The sequence below is a fragment of the Anomaloglossus baeobatrachus genome, chromosome 5 (assembly GCF_048569485.1).
Source record: "Anomaloglossus baeobatrachus isolate aAnoBae1 chromosome 5, aAnoBae1.hap1, whole genome shotgun sequence".
NCBI classification, from domain to species: domain Eukaryota; kingdom Metazoa; phylum Chordata; class Amphibia; order Anura; family Aromobatidae; genus Anomaloglossus; species Anomaloglossus baeobatrachus.
Window position 1 is genome coordinate 502,159,101 of NC_134357.1, and position 24,894 is coordinate 502,183,994.

Sequence of the window (24,894 nt, forward strand, 5' to 3'; positions counted from 1 at the left end):
CCAACAAAGTTTGGTAAACCATTTGGCACCCTTCACTCTAGAAAATAAGTCTGATATCAGAGGCAATGGATACTGATATCTCACAGTGATTTTATTAAGTAACCAAACTGATAATCAATGCAAGATCTTAAATATCCATCTTTCTTGGCCACAAAGAAAAAGCCCACACCTTGGGGCAAAGATGACGGTCTAATATGATCTTTCTCCAATGACTCCTTATTGTAATTCCTCATTGCCTCATGTTCAGGCACCAACAAATTGAAAATCCTTCCTTTAGAAAATTTGGATCCAGGCAATAATTCAATCGCACAATCATCTTATTCCCTATGGGGAAGTAAATAATCAAATTTAGTATTGTTAAACACATCAATGAAATCAGACAAATTCAGGTACTTCATCCACTTTATAAGGCGCAGACAAAGAAGAGAGGTCAATATACACACACTGACAACCCCAGGTAACGATGGACAAAGATTTCCAATCTAATACAGGATTATGTACCTCCATGGAAATCCTAAAACCAGACTATCATGTAAGTTCTCTAATACCAAGAATTCACATTCCTCCTGATGACAGGGGTCAACCCTAATAATTACTTGAACCCTAAACTGGGGCTTATTGGCTTATTTTTGGCAAGAGGAGTAGCATCAATTATCAATTTAAGGATTCACTCTCTAAGCTCAGTGTTTGTTTATTTAAATGTCCTTTTATTATGCATCCCTCTGCTGTTTGTGTATAAATTTGTGTTTCTTCAGATAATTTGTCATACCATACCTGATGAAGGGACCTGGGAAGTCTCGAAAGCTTGCTTTGTAACATCATCTTATTTTATTTTTGTTAGCCATTAAATGTATCACAACTACAAGATTTTAATTTTATCTCACTGAGAGCAATCAATCATTTTTCAACTGGCTAACACGGTACCAAAACTTTTTTCTTATCACCCTTCTCCACACTTGTAACATCAGCTCGAAAGCCCCATGCGAGTATCATCACCCAAATTCCTGCACAGCCCCCACACAATCAAAATCACCCTTTCCCTATGCAGATCCCCAGCACGCAGCTCCATGCATGTCACAGCACCCCTTCCTGCATGCAGACCCACGTAAGTAACATCACTCCTTTTCCCATGCATCCCCATGCACTTAAAATCATCTACTTCCATATGCAGCCCCCCATGTACGAACATACATTTATCTGTGCCCCTAAAACACCGCCTAACATAACTCTCACTAAACCCTTTGTGTAAAGAACATCACTCCATTATACAGCACCTCAGTCCTCTCAGTGTAATGTCTGCAGCATCATCATCTCCAGAAGCCGAAGAAGCACAACACTGCTCACTGGTATCAGCTCTGCTGGAGGAAGCCCCGCCCCTTCCTCTGACATCATCACCTCACAGGATCAAATACATTCTAGACAGGACCATATATCCAGTGTGCGGCTCTGCAGGTGGAGGTATGTGGAGATTCCACATTAACATTAACATTAATTAACATTAGCATTAACCTCCTCAGTACTGAGCCTGTCTAGGTGTTTTTGTGCTGCTTCTGTCCAATAGGCTTCTGTCCATTCAGGTCCCTACAATATCGGATCCTCTCAGATCTGCTATATAAGAGAATTCTCCTGATTGACCCGTCAAGGATGGATAGGGACAGGGACAAGATGGCGGAGAGGATATTACACCTCACCCTAGAGATCCTCTTCCGGCTTACTGGAGAGGTGAGAGATTCTGATGATGTCACATTACATCATTCTTATCTATGGGAATAACAGATGGACAGAACTGGAGAGGTGAGGACTCTGGAAATGTCTGTAGTGAGATTTATTAATGTGTCTCTCCTTAACCAGGATTACACAGTAGTGAAGAAGACCTCTAGTGAGCGCTGTCAGGCCCCTGTGTCTGAGGGATGGGGAAGACCCCTGAGCCCAATCACGGGGCCTCCACCTCACCCCCTGATACATGAGGACATCAATGACCAGAAGATCCTAGAACTCACCTACAAGATGATTGAGCTGCTGACTGGAGAGGTGACACTGCTGGGAATGCTGGGACATTATACAGTAACGCTATGAAGGGATCGGGGGATGACGGTATCATTGTATGTGTCAGGTTCCTATAAGATGTCAGGACGTCACCGTCTATTTCTCCATGGAGGAGTGGGAGTATTTAGAAGGACACAAAGATCTGTACAAGGACGTCATGATGGAGGTTCCCCAGCCCTTCACATCACCAGGTAATAGACAGGACTAAATACACACGGCCTATAATTATCTGTATGTAAAGAATAAATTCAGACCCTGTGTGTGTTTCCTACAGTTCTATCCAGTGAGAGGACAACACCAGAGAGATGTCCCTGTCCTCTTCTTCCACAGGACTGTAAAGAAGAAAATCCCAATGTTCCTCAGGATGATCAGGTAAATGGAGAGAAGGTGTCATGAAATCTCCCTATGATGTGTAGACGGCTGTGAAGGTCTTGTGTTCAGTCTTGTATTATACTGAACAGCTTAATCATTAGAGGCATCGGCCCTTTCCTGATTGTAGCTTCAATGTATGGAGTGAGACCTGTGACCCCAGAGTGTAGTAGAAATAAAGTGATCAGTTATCAGCCACATTAACATAGGACGATTGAGTGATCAGAGTGATTTCAAACAGGTTCATCAGTGCTGTATTAGCCAGGATCATTATTCCAAAACCTACCCACATTGACGATGCTGAAGTTGGTGTCTTAAGGCGGCGTCACACGGTACGATATATCGTGCGATATGTCGTCGGGGTCACGGATTCCGTGACGCACATCCGGCATCGTTAGAGATGTCGTACCGTGTGACACCTCCGAATGACTGTTAACGAGCAAAAATACTCACCTAATCGTTGCTCGTTGACACGTCGTTCATTTTCATAATGTCGTTCCTCCTTCTGCGCGTCGGTTGTTCGTCGTTCCCGTGGCAGCCCACATCGCTAGGTGTAACACCCCGGGAACGACGAACACAGCTTATCTGCGTCCCGCCGGCAATGAGGAGGGAAGGAGGTGGGCGGGATATTACGTCCCGCTCATCTCCGCCCCTCCGCTTCTATTGGGCGGCCGCTGTGTGATGTCGCTGTGACGCTGGACGTCTCTCCCCCTACAGGAAAAGGATGTTCGCCGCCCACAGAGATGTCGTGAGGGAGGTAAGTACGTGTGACGGGGTTTAAACGACGTTGTGCGCCACGGGCAACTGATTGCCCCTGACGCACAAACGATGGGGGCGGGTGTGATCGCTTATGCGATCGCACGATATATCGGCACATGTGACGCCGGCCTTATTGTTATTGACTAAGTTAAATGGCTTTGGGCCACTGATCTCACACTACATTTATATACCTAGTGATGCCCCACATCTAATTCATGCTACTACAGTTTGGTCCAAATGAGTTCTGGGCATCAGAACTGGCATCAAAGTGGGCAGAAGCCCAATTTTCACAGATTTGAATAAGTATCAGGTGTATTTAAGGGGTTAAATGGCTTTGGGCCACTGATATCTCACCAAAAATACATACCTAGTGATGCCCCTCATCAAATTCATGTCACTTCAGCTTGGCCCAAATGAGTTCGTGGCATCAGAACTCGCATCAAAGTGGGAAAATCGCCAATTTTCACAGATTTGAATCAGTAACCCCTTGTTTTTAAGGGGTTAAATGGCTTTGGGCCACTGATATCTCAAATTACATTATACCTATTTGGGCCAGGCTGAAGTGACTTGACTTTGATGAGGGGCATCACTAGGTATGTATTTATGGTAAGATATCAGTGGCCCAAAGACATTTAACCCCTTAAAAACACCTGTTACTGATTCAAATCTATGAAAATTGGGATTCTGCCCACTTTGATGCCAGTTCTGATGCCCAGAACCTATTTGGGCCTGGTTGGAGTAGCATGAATTGGATGTGGGGCATCACTAGGTATGTAACTACTAGTGTGAGATCAGTGGCCCAAAGCCATTTGGCCCCTTCAATAACATACCTCAGTGCCCACTTTGATGCCCATTTTTGTGCAGTCTTATAATTTTTTTAGGTGTTTTTAAGTGTATTCACAACAGGGCTTATGACTGCCTGGTATTATATACAGGGCACATGACTGCATGGTATTATATACAGGGCACATGACTGCATGGTGTTGTATACAGGGCAGATGACTGCATGGTATTATATACAGGGCACATGACTGCATGGTATTATATACAGGACACATGACTGCATGGTATTATATACAGGGCACATGACTGCATGGTATTATATACAGGGCACATGACTGCATGGTATTATATACAGGGCACATGACTGCATGGTATTGTATACAGGGCAGATGACTGCATGGTATTATATACAGGGCACATGACTGCATGGTATTATATACAGGGCACATGACTGCATGGTATTGTATACAGGGCACATGACTGCATGGTATTATATACAGGGCTTATGACTGCATGGTATTATATACAGGGCACATGACTGCATGGTATTATATACAGGGCACATGACTGCATGGTGTTGTATACAGGGCAGATGACTGCGTGGTATTATATACTTGGGATGTTTTATTTTTGTTGAGAAACCTGTAAAAAACAGAAAATAAATAATAGCCGAATAAGAAACTGCCGAATAAGAAACTAACTTCAGCATCGTCCCACATTGTGTGAGGGGATTGTCCTTGCAATGGTATCATGGCTATACTGAGAATGTTGTGATCAAGGAAAAACATCCAACATTAACACTTCAGGCTGTGGAGGTGGATTAATAATGTGGGAATTTTTCTTGGCACATCCTGGGTCCTCTGATATCTTTAGATGGATGTTTGGACACAAGGGCATACTTACATACTTACATAAGTATCGTGGCCAACCAAATTCATCCCTTCATGGCAGCTGTTTACCCTATGGTAGGCTTTACAAGAGTTAAATAGCATGGGTGCAGCATGATGTAAAGAGGACAGTGTAAAGACAGTGTAAAGAGGTGGCTCAAAATGGAGTAGGGACTGTGTGAGGGGGGATAGTCTGAAGGGGCGGCCGTGTGAGGCATAGGTAGTGTGGAGATCATAGTTCATTAGTGAGGAAGGTGTGGTTGGTGTAATTCATAAGGGAGGACAGAGTCGCAGTTGTAGTTTATAAGAAGTCAGTGTTGTAGTCATTGTATATAAACGGGGAGGTGTGGTGGGATTTTTTTTTATATCAGAGTCTAATGTGGAATCCATTTACCATTAGAGGAACATAATGGGAGCAAAGTAAGAGGAAGGTCTACAGAGACAAGCTATGGATGTGAAATTTCATCATGTTGTCAGGACCAGATGACTAAGTAATGAATGAGAACAACTCCAATCTGAGTAGATGTCACCTAAAAGTGACCTGGGTATAAAGGTGTAGGAGAATCACGACCGTAAAACAACCATTGACCAGCTATATTAAGCTGATCAGCAGTTGTATAATAACCTGTAGACAGGCCGATCGCACGTGTATGTGCACAGAACACTTTTTAATATGATCAATATGTCCACATAGAGTAGCATTTTTCAGAACAATGATATTTAAACAAGTTTATGAGGGAAACTTTTTTTGTGCATCTGGTGACTGGTTTAAAAAGACTGATATTCGATTTTCAAGTATCGGCCAGTGTAAATACACATTAGAGAGAAGCTACAATTTTGAGAGCTTTTTATAAATGTTTTAGGCCCTTTATTTCTGGGCAGATCAATGGAGAACCAGGTCCTGAGGACGTGTGCACAAACCCTCAGTCTGATTTACCAGAAGAGGCATGATCACTTCAGGTGCTTAGGGAAGGATGAATGCCAAATACGGAGGTGCTGTTGTTAGTTGCCATGTTCATTCATTATCCTTTCTATTTCATTAAATCATTTAATGCGATGTTGACTTTTACAATTTTGTTTCAGGGTGAAGATCTGATTCATATCAATACTACAGGGACATATGTGTTGGGTGATGAGTGGTGTAAAGAGGAGATTCCTACAGATAACCGCACAGGTGAGTAGTGATCACTAAATGCAGAGAAGTCACAGATTTTACTCCATCACCCACCAGTACAATTATGTGGAAATTGTTTTTAGTGTACAGTATATTAGACTAAGTTTTTTTTTATTTGGATTGTTTACACCTAAAATTTAGCAATGAAAGAAAAAAAATCACATTGTTTTCTCCCACTTCAAAAGAGATACTTCTCTATTCACCGTCCCGTCTAATACCAGCTACTGTGCACAGTGGATGGCACTAAATAGACTTTTGAAACTTGTCAGTGCCGGGGATTCATGCTCAGAACCCTTGAGATGGAAGTTAGAAACATTACTAGTGAGCCACAGGCTGCACTGGTATGTACAGAATACATTTCTCAGCCTGGAAACCTCAGTAACAGTCCTTTTTCTAAACATAATACTCTAGTATATAAATTTACACTTTTAGAACTGCAAAAAGGCTCATCATGCAGAACTTTGCTTTTCATTCTTAAAAAGGACACACATCAGAATCCACAATGACCCTATAATAAATGGGACTACTCAGCTCCTGTTTGCATTGGTTGTACAATAGATTAGTTTTGGACATGAATTTTGTTTGCCTGTTCCTAAAGTGAAACAGACAAACAAAAGTGTTAACACAACCTAAGGCCTCCTTCACACATCTGTGCGAAACATGAACGAACGTTTTGCAGGGTCCATGGTGAAGGTGCATATGTGTGTGTATTCCGTGTGCTGTCACTGCTATCCATGTGACATCCAGATAGCACACGGACAGCATGTACTTGTATACTCACCTCTCTCCAGCGCTGCTGTCTTCAACGCTGCTGTTACTTCCGGGTCTGCAGTCAGTGCAGTGAATATGCAATGTGTAGGACCCGGAAGCCACAACAGAAGCAGAGACAGCAGCGCCGGAGACAGGAAAGTATAAAATATATATTTTTTTTGTCACCTGTGTTTTCACCGAGACGTGTCACACAGATCACATCAGTGTCCGGTCCATGTGACATTCATATTGATGACAGAAAACGGACATGTCACCATGTGGAGCACACAGACATGCGTGCACAAGGTCCGTGTGAAAACACTGATGTGTGGCCAAGCCTCCATTGATTTTAATGGATGTACATGAGTCCGTGTCTCTGGTGTGGGTGAAATCAAACTTCACAAGTACCGGAGACATGGATGAGTAAAGGAGGCCTAAGGCTGTTCGCCCAAAAAAGGAGACAAGTCAGTTTTTTGCAAATCAAACTTCCTGTTCAAGTGAATGGGTGTATTAAAAAAACTAGTAACACTCAGATCCATTATTATTATTTATTACTAGCTGTAGTACCCGGGCGTTGCCCGGGATAGTAACTGTCTCTCTGTCTCTGTCCCAGTCTCTGTCTGTCTCTTTCCTTGTCTGTCTGTTTCTATCTCTCTGTCTGTATTTGCATCAGTCTGTCTCAATCTCCGTATCTGTCTGATTCTCTCTCTCTCTTTGCCCGTCTGTCTCTTTGTCGGCTGTCTTTTTGCCCGGGTGTCTCTTTGCCTGTCTGTCTCTTTGCCCATCTGTCTCTTTCCCGCTCTGTCTCTTTCCCTCACTCTTTCCCTCTGTCTCTTTGCCCGGCTGTCTCTTTCCAGGTCTGTCTCTCTGTCTGTGTCTCCGTCTGTCTCTCTTTATCCGTCTCACCACCGACATCTTTTTACCTCACACATAAGCTTCTTATACTAACAGTTCATTTTGTTCCTATAGCAACCACGGATAGTTGCTATTTATAGCCTGCAGCTCCCAGCTCCATTCAGTTTAATGGCTGCAGGATTCTGTAGAGTAACTGGAAAGAGCGGGGTTAAATTTTCCCGCACAAACATAGTCTATGACGTTCCCTGAGTCACGTGGAGTGTCTGTGCAAAATTTCGTGATTGTAAATGTGACGGTGCGGATTCCTTTAGAGGACATACACACACATATACACATACATACACTGAGCTTTATATATTAGATTATAGCCCCATTAATTCCATTGCGCTTTACAAGTGAAAAGGGTATACATAAAAACAAATAGAAAAAAGAGGTTTCCAGCATCGGAGAAACGGAGAGATGTATTAAGACTTCAAACGTTTATTTAGTCCATTAAAAGCAGGATATCACACACGAGGGCATTGGGGCACACAGTGAGAGACGCGGGGATGGTCCTTGTCCTACGCGTTTCAACCTTGCGGTCTTAATCATGGTTAAGATCATGATTAAGACCGTAAGGTTGAAACGCGTAGGACAAGGACCATCCTCGCGTCTCTCACTGTGTGCCTCAATGCCCTCGTGTGTGATATCCTGCTTTTAATGGACTAAATAAACGTTTGAAGTCTTAATACATCTCTCCATTTCTCCAATGCTGGAAACCTCTTTTTTTCTATGCACGTGTCTTTCCGCCAGGGCGTTCCGTGCATCGGTGGTGGACCCTAGGGTGAAGAGAGGTGAGCTGAACTCATTCATTTTCTTCTACATAAAAACAAATACAACAATCATGAACAATACAAAAACAGACTGGTCCAGGAGGTGAGAGGACCCTACCTGCGAGGGCTCAAAGTCTACACGGGATGGGTGAGGGTACAATAGGTGAGGACAGAGCTGGGAGCGTAGTGGTGTACTGGTCTGAGGGTTGTTGTAGGTTGTAGGCTTGTTGGAAGAGGTGGGTCTTCAGGTTCCTTTTGAAGGTTTCTATAGTAGGTGAGAGTCTGAGATGCTGGGGTAGAGCGTTCTTGAGTATGTAGCAGGCGCGGGAGAAATCTTGTAAGCAATTGTGGGAAGAGGCGCTAAGAGGGTAGTAGAGAAGGAGGTCTTGTGAGGATTTGAGGTTGCATGCAGGTAGGTACTGGGAGACTAGATCACAGATGTATGGAGAAGACAGGTTATGGATGGCTTTGTATGTCATGGTTCGTGTTTTGAACCAGAGTCTTTGGGCAATGGGAAGCCAGTGAAGGGATTAGCAGAGAGGAGAGGCTTTGGAATAGCGAAGGGAGAGGTGGAATAATCTGGCCGCAGAGTTTAGGATAGATTGGATGGGTGCAAAAGTGTTAGAAGGGAGGCCACAGAGTAGGAGGTTGCAGTAGTCTGGGAGGAGATAATGAGGACATGCAGTAGTGTTTTTACTAATTCTTGGTTAAGGAATGCACAAATCCGGGAGATCCATCTTATCATCTGAGTGCTATCTATTCTTCACTGTGCAGTTGATATGAGAGTCTTTAACTAACAAAAGTCCTGTATGACACTCGTATTGTAAAAAGGAATTCAAGGGCCAAACATGGGTCCAGCACATTGAAAAAAAAAATACTTTTTAAACATATAAATGAAAAAACTAAACACATGTCTGATTGAGCCGTAAGGCCACATTCACATTCTAAAGTGCTGTGCTCTGGGCACACTGTCTGAGGGTTACATCTAATAGTATGCAAATGCTCTTGTGACATGTCCATTAACTTCTACTAAATGTGTGCATTTGGGATCTTTAGAACAAAGTAATTTTATTTAGTTTTTTAGTGTCCAATTCCAGGAGTTATGGTTCTTTAATTTTAGTGTCATCATTAGAGATGCGCAAACCTGTGGAAGTTTAGTTTAGAAGGCTCAGCCGGACTTTTGATAAAATTCAGTTTGGGACCTGGAGTTGACCTGAACTTCATTTGAAGTCACAGATTGGTAGCTCAGGTCTCCACCAACAGGCAGCTAGCTATAAACAGATCACTTCCGGGGGTGGATATGTGAGGTTTTTTTCCTTTTTTTTTTTTTCGTGCAATCTACAATTTGATCATGCTGGTGTTACTCCAAGTGCGAGCCATTCAAACACTAGATGGCATGGTGCCATTTTCTGGTACATATGACATTTTAATCACATTGTATTACAATTTTTTGGGAAGTAAAATTTACAAAAAACAGCAATTCTAAAATTCTTATTTCAGAGGGATAAGCTTAAGCAGTTTTAAGTATAAGTAGTTTTCACTGCTGCCATTACTGGGCGCAAACAACTTTTTGGTAACTTTTTATTTCGGTTTCTGTGAGACTGTAAAATCTAGTAATTCTGGTGTTGTTTCCATTGGCTGCCATATAAAAAAAATAAGAAGGCCTTTATATCCACTAATTACTTCCATTAAAAATACACAAACAAACCCTACACTTGCTCCAAAATCATGATTTCTTATAAATCCTTCGCTCTGTCCTTCTGTGTGCTAGATTGAATATAGCTGTCAGGAAGGGTATGAGATGGACACCACCTAATAGCACTGATCCTTTTTCCATCACCATTCAACATTTAACTGGAAAGGACTAGTGACGAGCAAAGTGAAACATGAATCTATAGAAAAGATGACTTCAACAGGGAAGTGAAAAATTGAAACAGCACAATATGGTGGCCTAACATCATAATGTAAAAGTCCCTGCTTTGTGCTCTACTTTCTTAGTCAATTGATACTTAATGTTGTATTATAATTTGTATGAAAATGTACAAAATATAAAATATTGATATGATTTCAATGCGGTGTTAATGAAAAATAATCAAATCACTTTATTCTTGGCAGATGGATATATCAGGAACTCAGAGGGACATCGGATATTTTCAGATTTTTCAGCAGATAATCATGGTATTCCACCAGATACATATGAAGAACATGCCGATATTTCAGATATACCTCAAGCCCTTCTCAGAAAAAATCTGTCATGTGATCATTTTCATCAGGTCCTTTCATCTAGTTCATCAAACACCAATATGCAAAACATATGTCATACAAGGACTGTTGGACATGAAATTACTGTTAATGAGGAGAAACCATTTTCATGTTCAGAATGTGGGAAATGTTTTACAGAGAAAAATTATGTTGTTACACATCAGAGAAGTCACACAGGGGAGAAGCCATTTTCATGTTCGGAATGTGGGAAATGTTTTAATCAGAAATCACATCTTGTTACACATCAGAGAACTCACACAGGGGAGAAGCCATATTCATGTTCAGAATGTGGAAAATGTTTTAATCAGAAATCACATCTTATTACACATCAGAGAATTCACACAGGGGAGAAGGGATATCCATGCTCAGAATGTGGGAAACGTTATAGCGAGAAATCAAAACTTGTTATACATCAGAGAATTCACACAGGGGAGAAGCCATTTTTATGTTCAGAATGTGGGAAATGTTTTATAGAGAAATCACATCTTGTTGTACATCAGAGAACTCACACGGAGGAGAAACCATATTCATGTACACAATGTGGGAAATGTTTTAATGGGAAATCAGATCTCGTTAGACATAAGAAAATTCACACAGGGGAGAAACCATTTTCATGTTCAGAATGTGGGAAATGTTTTACAGAGAAAACAAATCTTGTTAGGCATCAAAGGATACACACAGGGAAATAGTGATTATTTTTTTTTCCTTTTATTGATAGAGTGTAGGAAAAAAAATTGCAAGTTTTATTTAAGTCACATCTGCAAGAAAATAAATCAATTTGGGGCATTAGATGATTATTATAAAATGTATATAATTACAAATTATTATTTGTTATTGAAAAACAATTAGCATCTATAATACACCTATGTATGAACCATAAATACAGTACATATAAAATATTAAAAGGGGTGGTCCAAAGTCAAACTAAATTTCCATCTAAGGGTACTTTCACACTTGTGTTGTTTTCCTTCCGTCACAATCCGCCCTTTTGGAAAACAGCTGAATCCGTTAACGGATTCCGCTGTTTCCCATAGACTTTTAAGGATGACGGATTGTGCCAAAAGGACCTGCGTTGCTTCCTCTGGGCGACGCTCCGTTGCTTCCGCCCAGCGGGAGGAACGCAGCATGTAACGTTTTTTTGAGCAGCGGAATCCTCAGGATTTCACTGCGCATGCTCTCTCTGGCTCCCTGCACCCGTAACCAGGGTAAATATCGGGTAACCAAGCAAAGTGCTTTGCCTAGTTATACCCAATATTTACCCTAGGTACGTGTGCAGGGAGCCCGACACTTCCCCACTTGGCTCCGCCCCCTCCCGCACTCCACTCCACATGTATACACACACTCACCTGTCCTCAGCGCCATGGCCCCGCTCCGCTCCACCCACCCCGCACTCCGCCCCCGCACACATTCTCGGCGGCCGAGCAATCAGCTGATCACCCGGCGGCCGGCTACTGGGAGCGATCAGCTGATCACCCGGTGGCCGGCTGCAGCTAGCGATCAGCTGATCACCCGGCGGCCGGTTACTGGGAGCGATCAGCTGATCACCTGGCGGCCGGTTACTGGGAGCGATCAGCTGATCACCCGGCGGCCGGCTGCAGGGAGCGATCAGCTGATCACCCGGCGGCCGGTTACTGGGAGCGATCAGCTGATCACCTGGCGGCCGGCTGCAGGGAGCGATCAGCTGATCACCCGGCCGCCGGCTGAAGGGAGCGATCAGCTGATCACCCGGCGGCCGGCTGCAGGGAGCGATCAGCTGATCACCCGGCGGCCGGCTGCAGGGAGCGATCAGCTGATCACCCGGCGGCCGGTTACTGGGAGCGATCAGCTGATCACCTGGCGGCCGGTTACTGGGAGCGATCAGCTGATCACCCGGCGGCCGGCTGAAGGGAGCGATCAGCTGATCACCCAGCGGCCGGTTACTGGGAGCGATCAGCTGATCACCCGGCGGCCGGCTACTGGGAGTGATCAGCTGATCGTTCACAATAGTCTGCCGCCGGTAAAACTGTAAAAAAAAAAAAATCAAAACGGATTCTGTTGTTTTGCAGCATTCGTTGCATCTGTTGTGCCACTATATGCAACACATCCGTTGCATCCGTCACACAACGCAATGCAACGGATACCGTTCAACGCAAGTGTGAAACTAGCCTTAATCCCTATCTATTTACTGCTGTAATCTATTTTCTAATGTACTTACATTTAAAATTTGCTTCTGTTCCCTAACTACCCTTTCTAACTTTTGTTATATATTTTTTCCCATATCTTGTCTGATGACGCTATGTTTGAGAAACCCAGTGCATGCTGGGATACTTAAACAAAGCATCATCAGAGCAGTGGGCAGAGGCTACTGTCACTTCGTTTTAGGGGATGTGCTTGTCCCTGCTGTGTGCCTGCATCCCTCCTTGCTCGCTGTGCACTGTGCGATCTGTATAGTCATAGAATCCATTGTGTCAAAAACAAAAAAATCTTTATTTTTATATAGCGCTAACAAATTCTGCAGCGCTATACATACATCAAGAACACTGTCCCCATTGGGGCTCACAATCTAAAGTCCCTATCTTTGGAGTGTGGGAGGAAACCGGAGTACCCAGTGGAAACCCACGCAAACATAGGGAGAACATACAAACTCCTTGCAGATGGTGTCCTTGGTGGGATTTGAACCCAGGACCCCAGCGCTGCAAGACAGCAGTGCTAACCACTGAGCCACCGTGTCAATACCTATCATGCAGGAGACCAGTGACATAAAAATTGGGGGAGGCACTGGTCTCATGCATGCTGGGTATTGACACTGCTTTGTTGCCAGCAGAGTATTACTGAGCTGAGCTAACAACAGAAAGGTTGCGTTTACTATACAAATCACACAGTGCACAGCAAGCAAGGAGAGACGCAGAGACACAGCCAGGACGATCACAACCCCTGAAACAATGCTGCTTCGTTTCAGGGAGGGGCAGAGGCTCTGACAATGATTGCAACCCTGCCCCCTGCGCTGCTGATGCGTTGAGTATCCCAGCATGGGATTCTCAAACAAAGCATCATCAGTGGGGAAATAGGAAAAAAAAGAATAGCTGCAGATAGTGTAGTTAGGGAACAGTAAGGAATTTTTAATACAAGTATATTAAAAAATAGCTTAGGTTATGGCCCTAAATAGATAGCGATTTAGATGAAATGTTAGTTTCTATTCAGACCACCTTTGTAACAGTTACATAAACAAGTTAAATAAAAACCACTAGCACTATGCTATAACAAAATTATATTTATTTCATAAAAATATTAGGGGGGTAGCCGCTGGTAGCGGACAGAAACTGTGTCAAGATCTGTCAAGAAAAAGAAATAAAAACTAAATCAGTACTACCACGCTACTGTTTGATTAGCCTCAGACAGAGTGACCAATATAAAATACGTTGTCACACTTGCCTGGCCATATGTAGGCTTCATGTTCGAATTTAGTGGAATATACACTGGATCAACAGACGGCAAGTAGGTGCTGGCTCCTAGGTGACAAAATAAATAATAATTAAATAAAATGAATATATCTGATATATCTCCTACTACAAGTGAAGCACTGTACTCATATAGTAAATTAATAATTTGATATGAGTTAATTAATTTTCAACATGGGGACCTATATAACACTAGGTATGTAGTTAAATGTAATGGCTGATCGGTGCATGTATATTGTCTCTCTTGTATAAGAACATTTTTTTGATGTTTCTCACATTTACGTTTCACTGTGGTTCAAGCCTCATTCCGACAGGTGTAAGTTAATCTTATTTCATCACCCGTATTAAGGCCTCAGTTTTTGGCCTGATTTCTCTCCATTTCTTCACTTATATCTTAATTGTGATAATAAAAGATATAGGCGCAATTCATAATTGTATATTTGCCTTTTTTTCATCTAGTTTCTGGTGGGTTTTTTTTTCTTTTATGGCCCATTCTTAAAGGCAACCTAACGGCTAATACATGCTACCCTATCCACGAATAGCTTGTACCAGTAACGGGCTGCATGATTTAGCCATAAATATTTAACTCTACAATGCTGCAGTCTTTCACAAAAGAGTATAGTTTAAAAGCAGCCAGGGATCGAGTTATATGGTCAGTACTCCCTGCTGATTCTCCTGGATTTCTCTACAGCATTACCCACTGTGGATCACCAGCACCTCCTCACTATGCTCTGCTTTATTGGCCTCAAGGTCACCACTCAGTCCTGGTTCTCCTTCTGCTTCTCTGACTGCTCATTCAGTGTATCTTTTGCCAGCTCTTGTTTTACTAGGTGAACTATTCTAAGATCAGTTTCAAGAGTAAATTGAAAGGAGGCCAAAACAAGACTTGCTCGTTATCATGGGATACTTGAATGCCAAATTGGACCATAGCAAACATGGAACCGTTGTTAGAAACTTTGGCCTTGGTGAAGGAAACTAGGCTAGAGAAAGATTCATTGACTTTTGTAAGGCAAATCAACTGTCCATTATGAACAGCTTCCAAAATCACAAACAGAGACTCTACATTTGGACATCACGGAATAGGGCGTATAAGAATCAGGACTACATATGTTTTCTCCAAAGATGGAGATCATCGATCATTACCATGAAAACAAGGCCATAAACTGACTGTGGAGCGGATCATGAACTTTTAACATCAAAGATTAGAGTCAAGCTGCTCAAACAGACTAGACAACAGGCCATTTCCAACTTTTTTTTTTTTTTTAAACTCGTTTTATTGAAAGTTAAGTAAAACATTACATTGAAGAATAAATCAGCAAATTGTACAGTAAAACAGAGTACATGTAAACTGGTTGGTCATCAGGAGAATAAAGCAACAACAATCAAATCAGCGTCCATTACTGTCAGCATATCCATAAAGCATCAAGCATAGCAAAGGTGTTAGCTCGCGGGACACATCCATCTCAAGGCAAGAAACCCATATTATCAAGGAGAGTGCAACTCAAGTTTCGGGGAACTTGTGGTATCCCTGATATAGTGTATAATGAATCATATGTGTCTCCTCTCTGCCTACCGGGGCACTACTGGCTATTATTGCGATAATACCGATTGTAGGTTATCAGCAAGAGATCCATGAGATCCGTCAGTCAAGGGCGACCTCATCCATCTACCCCAAATTTTGTCAAATTTAATTGAAGAGCCTCTTGTCTTATAAACAAATTGTTCAGACGGGATTATAGCATTTACCAATGCGATCCAAGAGGCTCTAGTTGGGGGATGAGTGCTCATCCAATTTAGTATAATGCCCTTCCGGGCCAGAAAAAGGACCTTTTTTATTAATAAGCACCTCCAGCAGGTATGGCCATTCTATAGAATCGAAGGCTTTGGTCGCATTCAGGGAGACCAGAGCCCAATCCTCCTCTAACTTGGTGCCCATCTGTAAGACCACCTGCGCTCTCCTCAGATTATCCGAGGTACTCCTACCCGGGATGAATCCCGACTGATCCTCATGTACTATAGAGGAGATCACTTTATTGAGTCTAGTTGCTAGAATTTTGGTAACAATTTTATAATCAGAGTTTAACAAAGAGATCGGTCTGTACGAGCCACAATCCAATGGGTCCTTATCTGGGTTCAATAGCAGGACAATGGTTGCCTCATAAAAGGAATCAGGCAACCGTCCCTTGCGGAACGAAGCCTCAACCGTTTCCAGGAGGGCTGGGGCCAGCTCCCCCCGATATTTGTCAAAGATCTCAATCGGGAGTCCGTCTGGCCCAGACGCCTTACCCTTATTGAGGGTCTTCATCGCCTCCACCATCTCCTCCATACTAATGGGCTCATCCAAGTCCGATCTCTGAGCCAAAGTCAACCTGGGAAACTCCAGATCTCGTAAGTACTCAACAATCTCCTCCCTTGACACGGTCAGCCTGGACTCATACAGGTTCCTATAGAAGTCCAAAAATACCTCCAATATACCATTGACGGAAGTAATTGATTCGCCACGAGGGTCTCTGATCTTAAGAACCGCAGGTGGGCTATTGGATTGATGCACCAAGAACGCTAGTAAGCTACTGGATTGGTTCCCTTGCTCAAAATACCTCTGGCTCGTGAAGAATACATGTCTCTTAGCCTTATCTTGCAAATACAACAGATATTTCCTCCCAGCCTGAAGCCACTGAGATCTGTTTTCCTCAGAGGGGTCTGAGGTGAATCTATGTTCAAGCACTCTATTTTGGGTGGCCAGTTCCTCCTCCTCTCTGGCCGCCTGTTTCTTGTGATAGGAGATAGAGGAGTGACAGCATCCCCTCAGATACGCCTTAAACGCGTCCCAATAGGCCGAGTGATTCTCTTCCACGGAGTTCATTTCCGTGTATGCCCTAAGCTGATCAGGAATCCTGTCATTGGCACCAAAGATTGACAGCCACCAAGGGTTAATTTTCCTTGACAATTTATGAGATTTACATCCTTCCCATTTAATGCCTACAAATACCGGAGAGTGATCTGACACTGATCTGGGCAAATGACAGACCGATTGTATATGGGCACAGACTCTTTCATTTCCACAGATGTAATCAATTCAAGATAATGAGTTTTTCCCTGGAGTATAACATGTATATTCTCTCAGTGCTGGGTTAAAAAACCGCCACATATCGTGCCATCCCACTTCCTGTAAGAATATACTCAATCTAGTTTGTATCGTGGGGGAGATCGGGACCTGTCGGGTGTTGAATCTGTCCAGTCCCGTGTTATTTTTTTTTTTTAAATCAGATACTTTTTTATTAAAACAGAGTACATACAACAGAATAACATATCGGCATCCAAATTAAATTTATCACATCTATTACCCCTTTAACTCCCCCTCCCGCCCCTTCCCCCACCCCGGCAGCAACACTTCTCCCCGATACTACATCCCATATAGTACACACTTATAATACCCTTCAACTGTAGTATAGCAACCATCCCGTTGTGCAGGAGGAACAACTAGTAACACAAATGAAACAAAACATACACATCAGAGGTCTCAGACGGCTATCCCCGTCCCATATCAGTTTACTGGTCCATCACTCGTCCTATCCGCATTGCAGCCAAGGAGACCACAGCTTCTCAAACATTTTAACATTCCCCCTTCTTTCATACACTCCCCGTTCCAGCTGAAGAATACATTCCACCCTTTTAATGTACTCTCCCCTGGTCGGGGGGTCTTTTTTAATCCAGGACCTGGCGATTAGCTTTCTTGCCGCATACAGCAGCCTAGCAATGACAATTTTCATAGTATTTTCCACCCCAAGCTCCTCAACATATCCCAATAGGCATAGCACTGGTTCCCTGGGGAGAACACACCCATATGTTCTTCCTATCTTGTGGATAACCTTAGTCCAAAAGGAGACCAGTCTCGGACAAGACCACATCATATGAAAAATACCTGCGTCAGATCCCTGACACCTTGGACACTCTGAATTCCTTTTCAACCCCATTTTAAACATCAGTAAGGGAGACCTATATACCCGGTGAATCACGTATAGGTGAGACAGTCTGGCTGGTTCGCTCATGGAAAGTTTAGGGACATACTCCAGGATACTCTCCCACACCTCCTCCGTTATCGGCCCAACTTCCTCCTCCCATTTAGATTTAGCCAGTCCCGTGTTATTAATCAAATTGAAGTCCCCCATGCAGAGCACCAAGGCTTGTGGGAATTGTGAGGCAAACTTGGCCGCCTCATACAGAATCGAGATTCCCATCGCCGGGGGGATGTATATGGCCAGGATCACTATCATAACCCCATTGATGTGAGCCTGGTTAAACACATACCTCCCATCAGTATCCTTTAAAATCTTACCCGGGTCCCACCGCAGTGCTTTGTGGACTAGTACCGATACTCCCCTAGAATATGTGGAATGAACAGAGTGAGCTGACCATTGAACCCAAGGTTTTTGAAGCACTCTAGTGGTGTCCAACAATAAATGGGTCTCTAGTAAACACACAATCTGAGCTTTGGATCTTTTGATATGAGCAAATACTGCCGCCCGTTTCCTGGATGTGCCCAGTCCCCGAACATTCCATGTCATCAAGCTTAAAGCCATTGAAAGATGCCACTTGCTGAATTGCTAGAAAAATGTCAAAAACTTAACCTACAGTAGAACTTGGGTAAACGTACCCTTAAATACAAATTATCGGTTGCGCACACACAACCGACAAGAACTGGTCCACTAGTGCGACCAGGAAAGATTTTCCCTAGCAACGACTAGGGTGAACCAACGTGGCTAGATGGTGTACTTGGTATGGGGGTGTCCTCAAACAAGGACTTGAGCTTCTCCTGCAGTGCAATAAATGTATTACCCTGCAGCATAGCCTTTAATCGTGCACAAGTGAAGGGACCAAGAGTAGATGGGAGAGAAGTAAGAGAGAGAGAGAGAGAAGAGGATAAAGAGAGAGAAAAAGAGGAGAGAAGAAAAAAAAAAAAAAAAAAAGGGGGAGAAGAGGGAGGTAAGGAGGAAGAAAGAGAAATAGGGTAGAAGAGAGAAAGAGAAAAGGGGAGAAATTAGAATAGGAGATAAAGCGGGGGCAAGAGAAGGAATATAGAGATATGAGATGGAGAAAAAGTGGGGAGACTGAGGGGAAAGAGAAAGAACAATGAGGAAGTAGGGGGGAGAAGTGAAGGGGGATGAGGAATTAAGCTGATAGGGGGTTAGAGGGGGGGAAGAGGTGGGAGTGTGAAGGAGATAGAAGAAGGATTGGCAGGTAATCTTAGACTGTAGGATATTATGACATCTGGTAACCTTAGAAACTTAATATCGCACTAAAAGAGCAAAATTCAACATTATGAACTGAAGTGTGTTGCCAATACTGCGAGCCCAAAGTAGAGTTCCAATTTGGATCCAAAAAAGTATAGGATAAAACAAGATCGCATGAAGGAGTTCAGGGCATCGCAACAGCGGTCTGACCCATGTCCCGTTTGGTGTCATCTCGGTCCGGCCCCATCAGCGACGAGTAATCCGGAGCGCAGACTGGGCTAAGCAATGATCCCGGAGAACGCAGCAGCCATCCCAAACGCAGGCGCGGCCCCAAGCCACCCGCCTACGACGAGGGCCAAACCCGGAGGCTGGATCAATGGAAAACCAATAAGAGACACATCCGGAAACTCTCATGCCTCCGAGAAGGCCACAGGCGCACCAGCGTCTCCAGATGAGATCATCAACTTCTCAACTAACAGGGACCATAAGATCAGGACGCGAACGCAATTGCGGTCCTGCTTCACTCACATGCCAGGAGGGATGAAACAAACAAGAATCTTTCGCGCCTTCAGAATCGAGGGACGCCTAGTACCTGCATAGGATGATCCTGAAGTGATCTCAACAGTAATTTCAAACACAACGTCCCAAGGATTGAAGTCGCATCACCGACCTTGCTCCAAAGAGGATGAGATAAGTGAATCAGAACCGCGACGCCATCACAACCGCGACCCTCCAGGCAGCGCCCATGATCGTGATCCAGTCATCCGCTTCCGCAGGAGAAGTAAAGAACAGGGATCGCTCTTGATGAACCACTCTAAGACGGGCTGGGAAGATCATGGAGTAAGCAATTTGATGCTCTCTGAGGCGTTTTTTCACCTGAATGAAGGATGCCCTCGTTTTCTGGAGCGACGCAGAGAGATCAGGGAAGATCAATATGGTGGCTTTGTTGTGTAAAATCGGGCCCTTGCGCCGCGCCCCACCAAGGATCGCATCTCTATCTCTGCTGCTGCTCAACAGTCGGGCCAGGAGAGGTCTAGGCTGCGCTCCCGGAGGAGGAGGTCTGGCCGGTACCCGGTGAGCTCTTTCTATAGCGAATGCCGCTGACAGCGTCGCATCAGGGAAAGTTTCGGAGAGCCACTTTTCCATGAACTTACATGGGTCGCTCCCTTCTGCCCTCTCCGGCATCCCAAGAATTCTTAAATTATTGCGACGCAGGCGATTTTCCAGGTCATCAGCCCTCTGCGCCCAGTTGTTTGCCGCGCTTTCCAGAGAGGACAGTCTGTCCGGCGTCGCTCTTGCGTCGTCTTCCAGCGTGGAGATCCGCTGCTCGGTCTCCTTTACCCGCTCTCTCAGGTTTTGCAAGTCCAGCCGGAGGAGACCCACATCAATCTTAACCTCCTCGATTTTACCCGTCAGCGACACTTTTGAATCCTGGATCGCTGCAAGTAACTGCGACGTAACCTGCTGTAAGGTTAGCTCCTGCGATTCCTTGGATCCGGCCTCCATGCTCTCCTCCTCCTCCGCCTCACTGGATTCCCGCTCTGCCTGCTTGCCGACGCCATCTTGCTGGGAGTCCCGAGCAAACTTCTTCAGCTTCTCAGCCGCCGCTGTGCTGCGACCTCTACTCATGGTACCGATCCGAATGCTCACCGCACCACAGGTAATCCAGAGGTGTATTTAGGCACCAATTTCGGCAGGATTAATAGTATATATCAGCGTCGGACTGCGGAGCTGCTCTCAGATGCGACCGCTCATGCTGCCTGCTGGCCACGCCCCCCTCGGCCATTTCCAACTTTAATTTGACAAACATACCTAAAGTTTTTTTTGGAACAGTCTACACAACTGATTTACATAATTGGACATGAATGCCAGAAAGCCTGAGTAATTATAGACACAAATAGATAGACTAGTGATGGGTGAATAGCAACTATTCGTGTTCGAATCATGCTTATTGTATACGAGTACTAGTCCAGTATTCATCACCACAAGAAAAATGCTCAGGTTCCCCATTGACTTGCATTAGGTTTGTTATTTGTGATTAACACTGGAATAGCACTTGGGATTTGTTACGAATAATCCAAACACGAATAGTTACTATTCCCCGATCACTAATAAAGACTATTATTACTGAAGCCAGTAAGACAAAGACGAAGCAAAATAGACTTCCATAGCTATGGTTAAAAGAAGAGCCCTAAAAATCACACAGTTATGCAAAATTTGGGTTTATGATATTTTTTTCATATCCAATGGCTGATTATTTTATTTTTTTATGCTCTGATTTAAAAAAAAAAAAAAAACACTTATTTTTAACCATCATATATCGATTTGTACAAAATGCATGTGAAATTACGTATCAGTGAGATGAACAAGAAAAATCTTTATTTCAAAAATGCAAGAAAAGCAGGCAACTCACCGGTCAGTGGAAAACATTCAGTGGACTTTTACTCTTCAGGCATGTGACATGCCTCAAGATTAAAAGTCCACTGAATGTTTTCCACTGACCGGTGAGTTGCCTGCTTTTCTTGCATTTTTGAAGTTCACATGTTCTGGATCTTTGCAGTGCACCACACAGAGCGGATCCACTTTGGCAGCCTGTTTGTTCAGTGTGACACTGCGTTACCAGAAAGCGGGTCTTGATAATAGCAGCAGTGCTGCTGTATTCTATTGGACTCACAACAGGGAATAGTGCCAGTTTTTTTTCCTTCTTAAAATTGTGGCTTTGCAAATGGAAGAAAAATCTTTATGGTAGCTAATAATGTACACAATATTATAAATAAAAGTTTATTGAAAACTAATTCTGCAACTTTATGGGAAATATGTAATTACTTACCGGTAATGTGTTTTTTCGGAACCCATGATAGCACCACGGATAGAGGGGATCCGCCCTTCAAAAACAGGAAACCTACTGAACAAAAGGGGATACCTCTCCCACGCATCAATTGGATTACCTGGATTGCCTCCCCCTAGCTTCAGCCTCTCTCCCCCCCAGCCTCCCCCAAGCCTCCGCCTCTGTCTTCCCCCAGCTTCAGCCTCTCCTCCCAGCCTCAGCCTCTCTCTCCCCCCAGCCTTCCCCCAGCCTCAGCCTCTCTCTCTTCCCAGCCACCCCCCAGCCTCAGCCTCTCTCTCTTCCCAGCCTCCCCCCAGCCTCAGCCTCTCTCTCTTCCCAGCCTCTCCCCAGCCTCAGCCTCTCTCTCTTCCCAGCCTCCCCCCAGCCTCAGCCTCTCTCTCTTCCCAGCCTCCCCCCAGCCTCAGCCTTTATCTCTTCCCAGCCTTCCCCAGCCTCAGCCTCTCTCTCTTCCCAGCCTCCCCCAGCCTCAACCACTCTCTCTCTTCCCAGCCTCCCCCAGCCTCAGCCTCTCTCTCTCTTCCCAGCCTCCCCCAGCCTCAGCCTCTCTCTCTTCCCAGCCTCTCCCCAGCCTCAGCCTCTCTCTCCCCCCAGCCTCTCTCTCTTCCCAGCCTCCCCCCAGACCCTCTCTTTTCCCAGCCTCCCTTTTCCCAGCCTCAGCCTCTGGCCTCCAGCCTCCAGCCTCCCCTTGCATGATTATAGTGGACAAAAAGAGGCATCACAACGATCACCAACTAACCTGTAAGGTGCCCATACATTCTAGGCTCTGCCTTAGCGCATACCTGCTCTGGTGCCCGCTGCACTGCTCTGGTGATTATCATCTTCTGGCTGGCTCCAGCTTCAGTCGCGTCCTCCTCCGCGGCGTGTGTCGTCTGCAGCATTGGACGCTGCAGCAAAGGGCAGTGAGCTGATTGGCGCGCCCGCGCGCCTTTGACCCCGGAAGTTCAGGCGCTGGAACTTCCGGGGTCAATCAGCTCACTATGCCTGGCGCCCGCCGTGTATTTGAGTAGACAGAAGTGCGCCTCTCCTCCCTCTCACCCCCCTTCCCGAGAACACAGCGGATTCACTAAACTGTGTAACAAAGGGAGGGGCGGGGATGTAAAAAAAATATATATATAATTTTATTTTTTTTTTTGCTGCCAGAAAGTGCCGCCCCCCGCAACGTGCCGCCCCAGGCACGGGACCACGGGTGCCTAGTGGCAAATACGGCCCTGGCGACGTCCCCCGTCGCTCTTTCTGATCCCACGTGTGTTTGCACTTACCATTCCCGCAGCCTTTTCCGGGTGTTCACTCACTGGCTGCAGATGGCTAGAAGAGTCTGATGCCAATGTATGTAAAGCGCTGTGGAATTAATAGCGCTATATAAATGAATAAAATTATTATTATTATTATCATGCACAGAGCGCGTCTGAAGCCGGCGAGTGAACACCCGGAAAAGGCTGCAGGAATGGTAAGTACAAACACACGCGGGATCTGTGGGGGACACTATAGGGCAGTGGGGGACATTATAGGTCAGTGGTGGGCATTATAGGTCAGTGGTGGACATTATAGGGCAGTGGGGGACATTATAGGGCAGTGGGGGACACTATAGGGCAGTGGGGGACACTATAGGGCAGTAGAGGACATTATAGGGCAGTGGGGGGACATTATAGGGCAGTGGGGGGACATCATAGGGCAGTGGGGGACATTATAGGGCAGTGGGGGACATTATAGGTCAGTGGGGGACATTATAGGGCAGTCGGGGACATTACAGGGCAGTGGGGGACACTATAGGGCAGTGGGGGTCAGTATAGGACGTTGGGGAACATTGTGGGGCAGTGGGGGACATTACAAGGCAGTGGGGGACATTATAGGGCAGTGGGGGACATTATGAAGCAAATTGGGACACTATAGTGCTGTTCATGTGCTGCATATGAAAAAGTGGGGGGACCCCACATAATTTTTTCACCCCAAAAAAATGTAAAAACCAGCTGGCCAAGCTAGCTACCTCTATCGAGCTATTCTGTTATTTCTTTCTGTCTATTCTACCTGTTCTTTCTTATCTATTCTATATGTTCTTTCTATCTATTCTAGCTATTTATCAATTATCCTATCCTATTTTACTTCTTTAAAAACATGCATTTTCACCACGTTTTTTGTCAAACGCAGTGTTTACAGTTGTCAAAGTCTGCCAGGGGGTGCATTTTTTTTGTCAAATCAAGAAGCGTGCGCACGTAGCCTAAATCCCTCCTGACCCCACACATAAACTTCCCCTCATCCAGCACAGCAGAGTCCTGCACACACTGAGGAGCTGATCATGTGACCCCTGACTCCTCCCCTCCATGTGACATCATCACAGGTCCTGTAAGCACAGAGCAGCCATATATCCAGAGCTCCTTTCAGGTATGATGTAATTTGTCACATAATAGGGGAGCGTGTTCAAAATGCAGCCCAATGTTTTCCAGATGGAATAAACATTCTTTTTCTAAGTCCATGTGGGCATAGAGTTGTTTATAATAGAGGGGTGAGACCACAGGAGGCTGGGGGGGTGCAGGAGGGCGAGGCCTGGAAGGAGCCCATACTTTTTAGAATCTACCCTCCATGACCATGTGGAGTTTCTTCCTGGCATCTGCTATGTTGGCGGAGGCTTCGCCCTTTCTGATCACATGGGCATGACATCAGCAGAGGTCCCTCTGGCCACTGGG

At 44.7% G+C, this 24,894-nt stretch overlaps 1 protein-coding gene across 1 annotated transcript in view; it reads left to right on the top strand.

Annotated features, from left to right (window-relative positions):
• The first annotated feature begins 1,525 nt into the window (after positions 1 to 1,525).
• LOC142311959 (uncharacterized) overlaps positions 1,526 to 24,894 on the top strand; it is a 50,386-nt gene continuing 27,017 nt past the window's right edge. The window contains exons 1-6 of the mRNA XM_075350826.1: positions 1,526 to 1,722; positions 1,852 to 2,031; positions 2,114 to 2,237; positions 2,321 to 2,418; positions 5,928 to 6,018; positions 10,551 to 11,358. Of these exons, the coding sequence (XP_075206941.1) occupies positions 1,645 to 1,722; positions 1,852 to 2,031; positions 2,114 to 2,237; positions 2,321 to 2,418; positions 5,928 to 6,018; positions 10,551 to 11,358 (1,379 nt within the window). The 5' untranslated portion in view covers positions 1,526 to 1,644. The remainder of the gene's footprint in view (positions 1,723 to 1,851; positions 2,032 to 2,113; positions 2,238 to 2,320; positions 2,419 to 5,927; positions 6,019 to 10,550; positions 11,359 to 24,894) is intronic.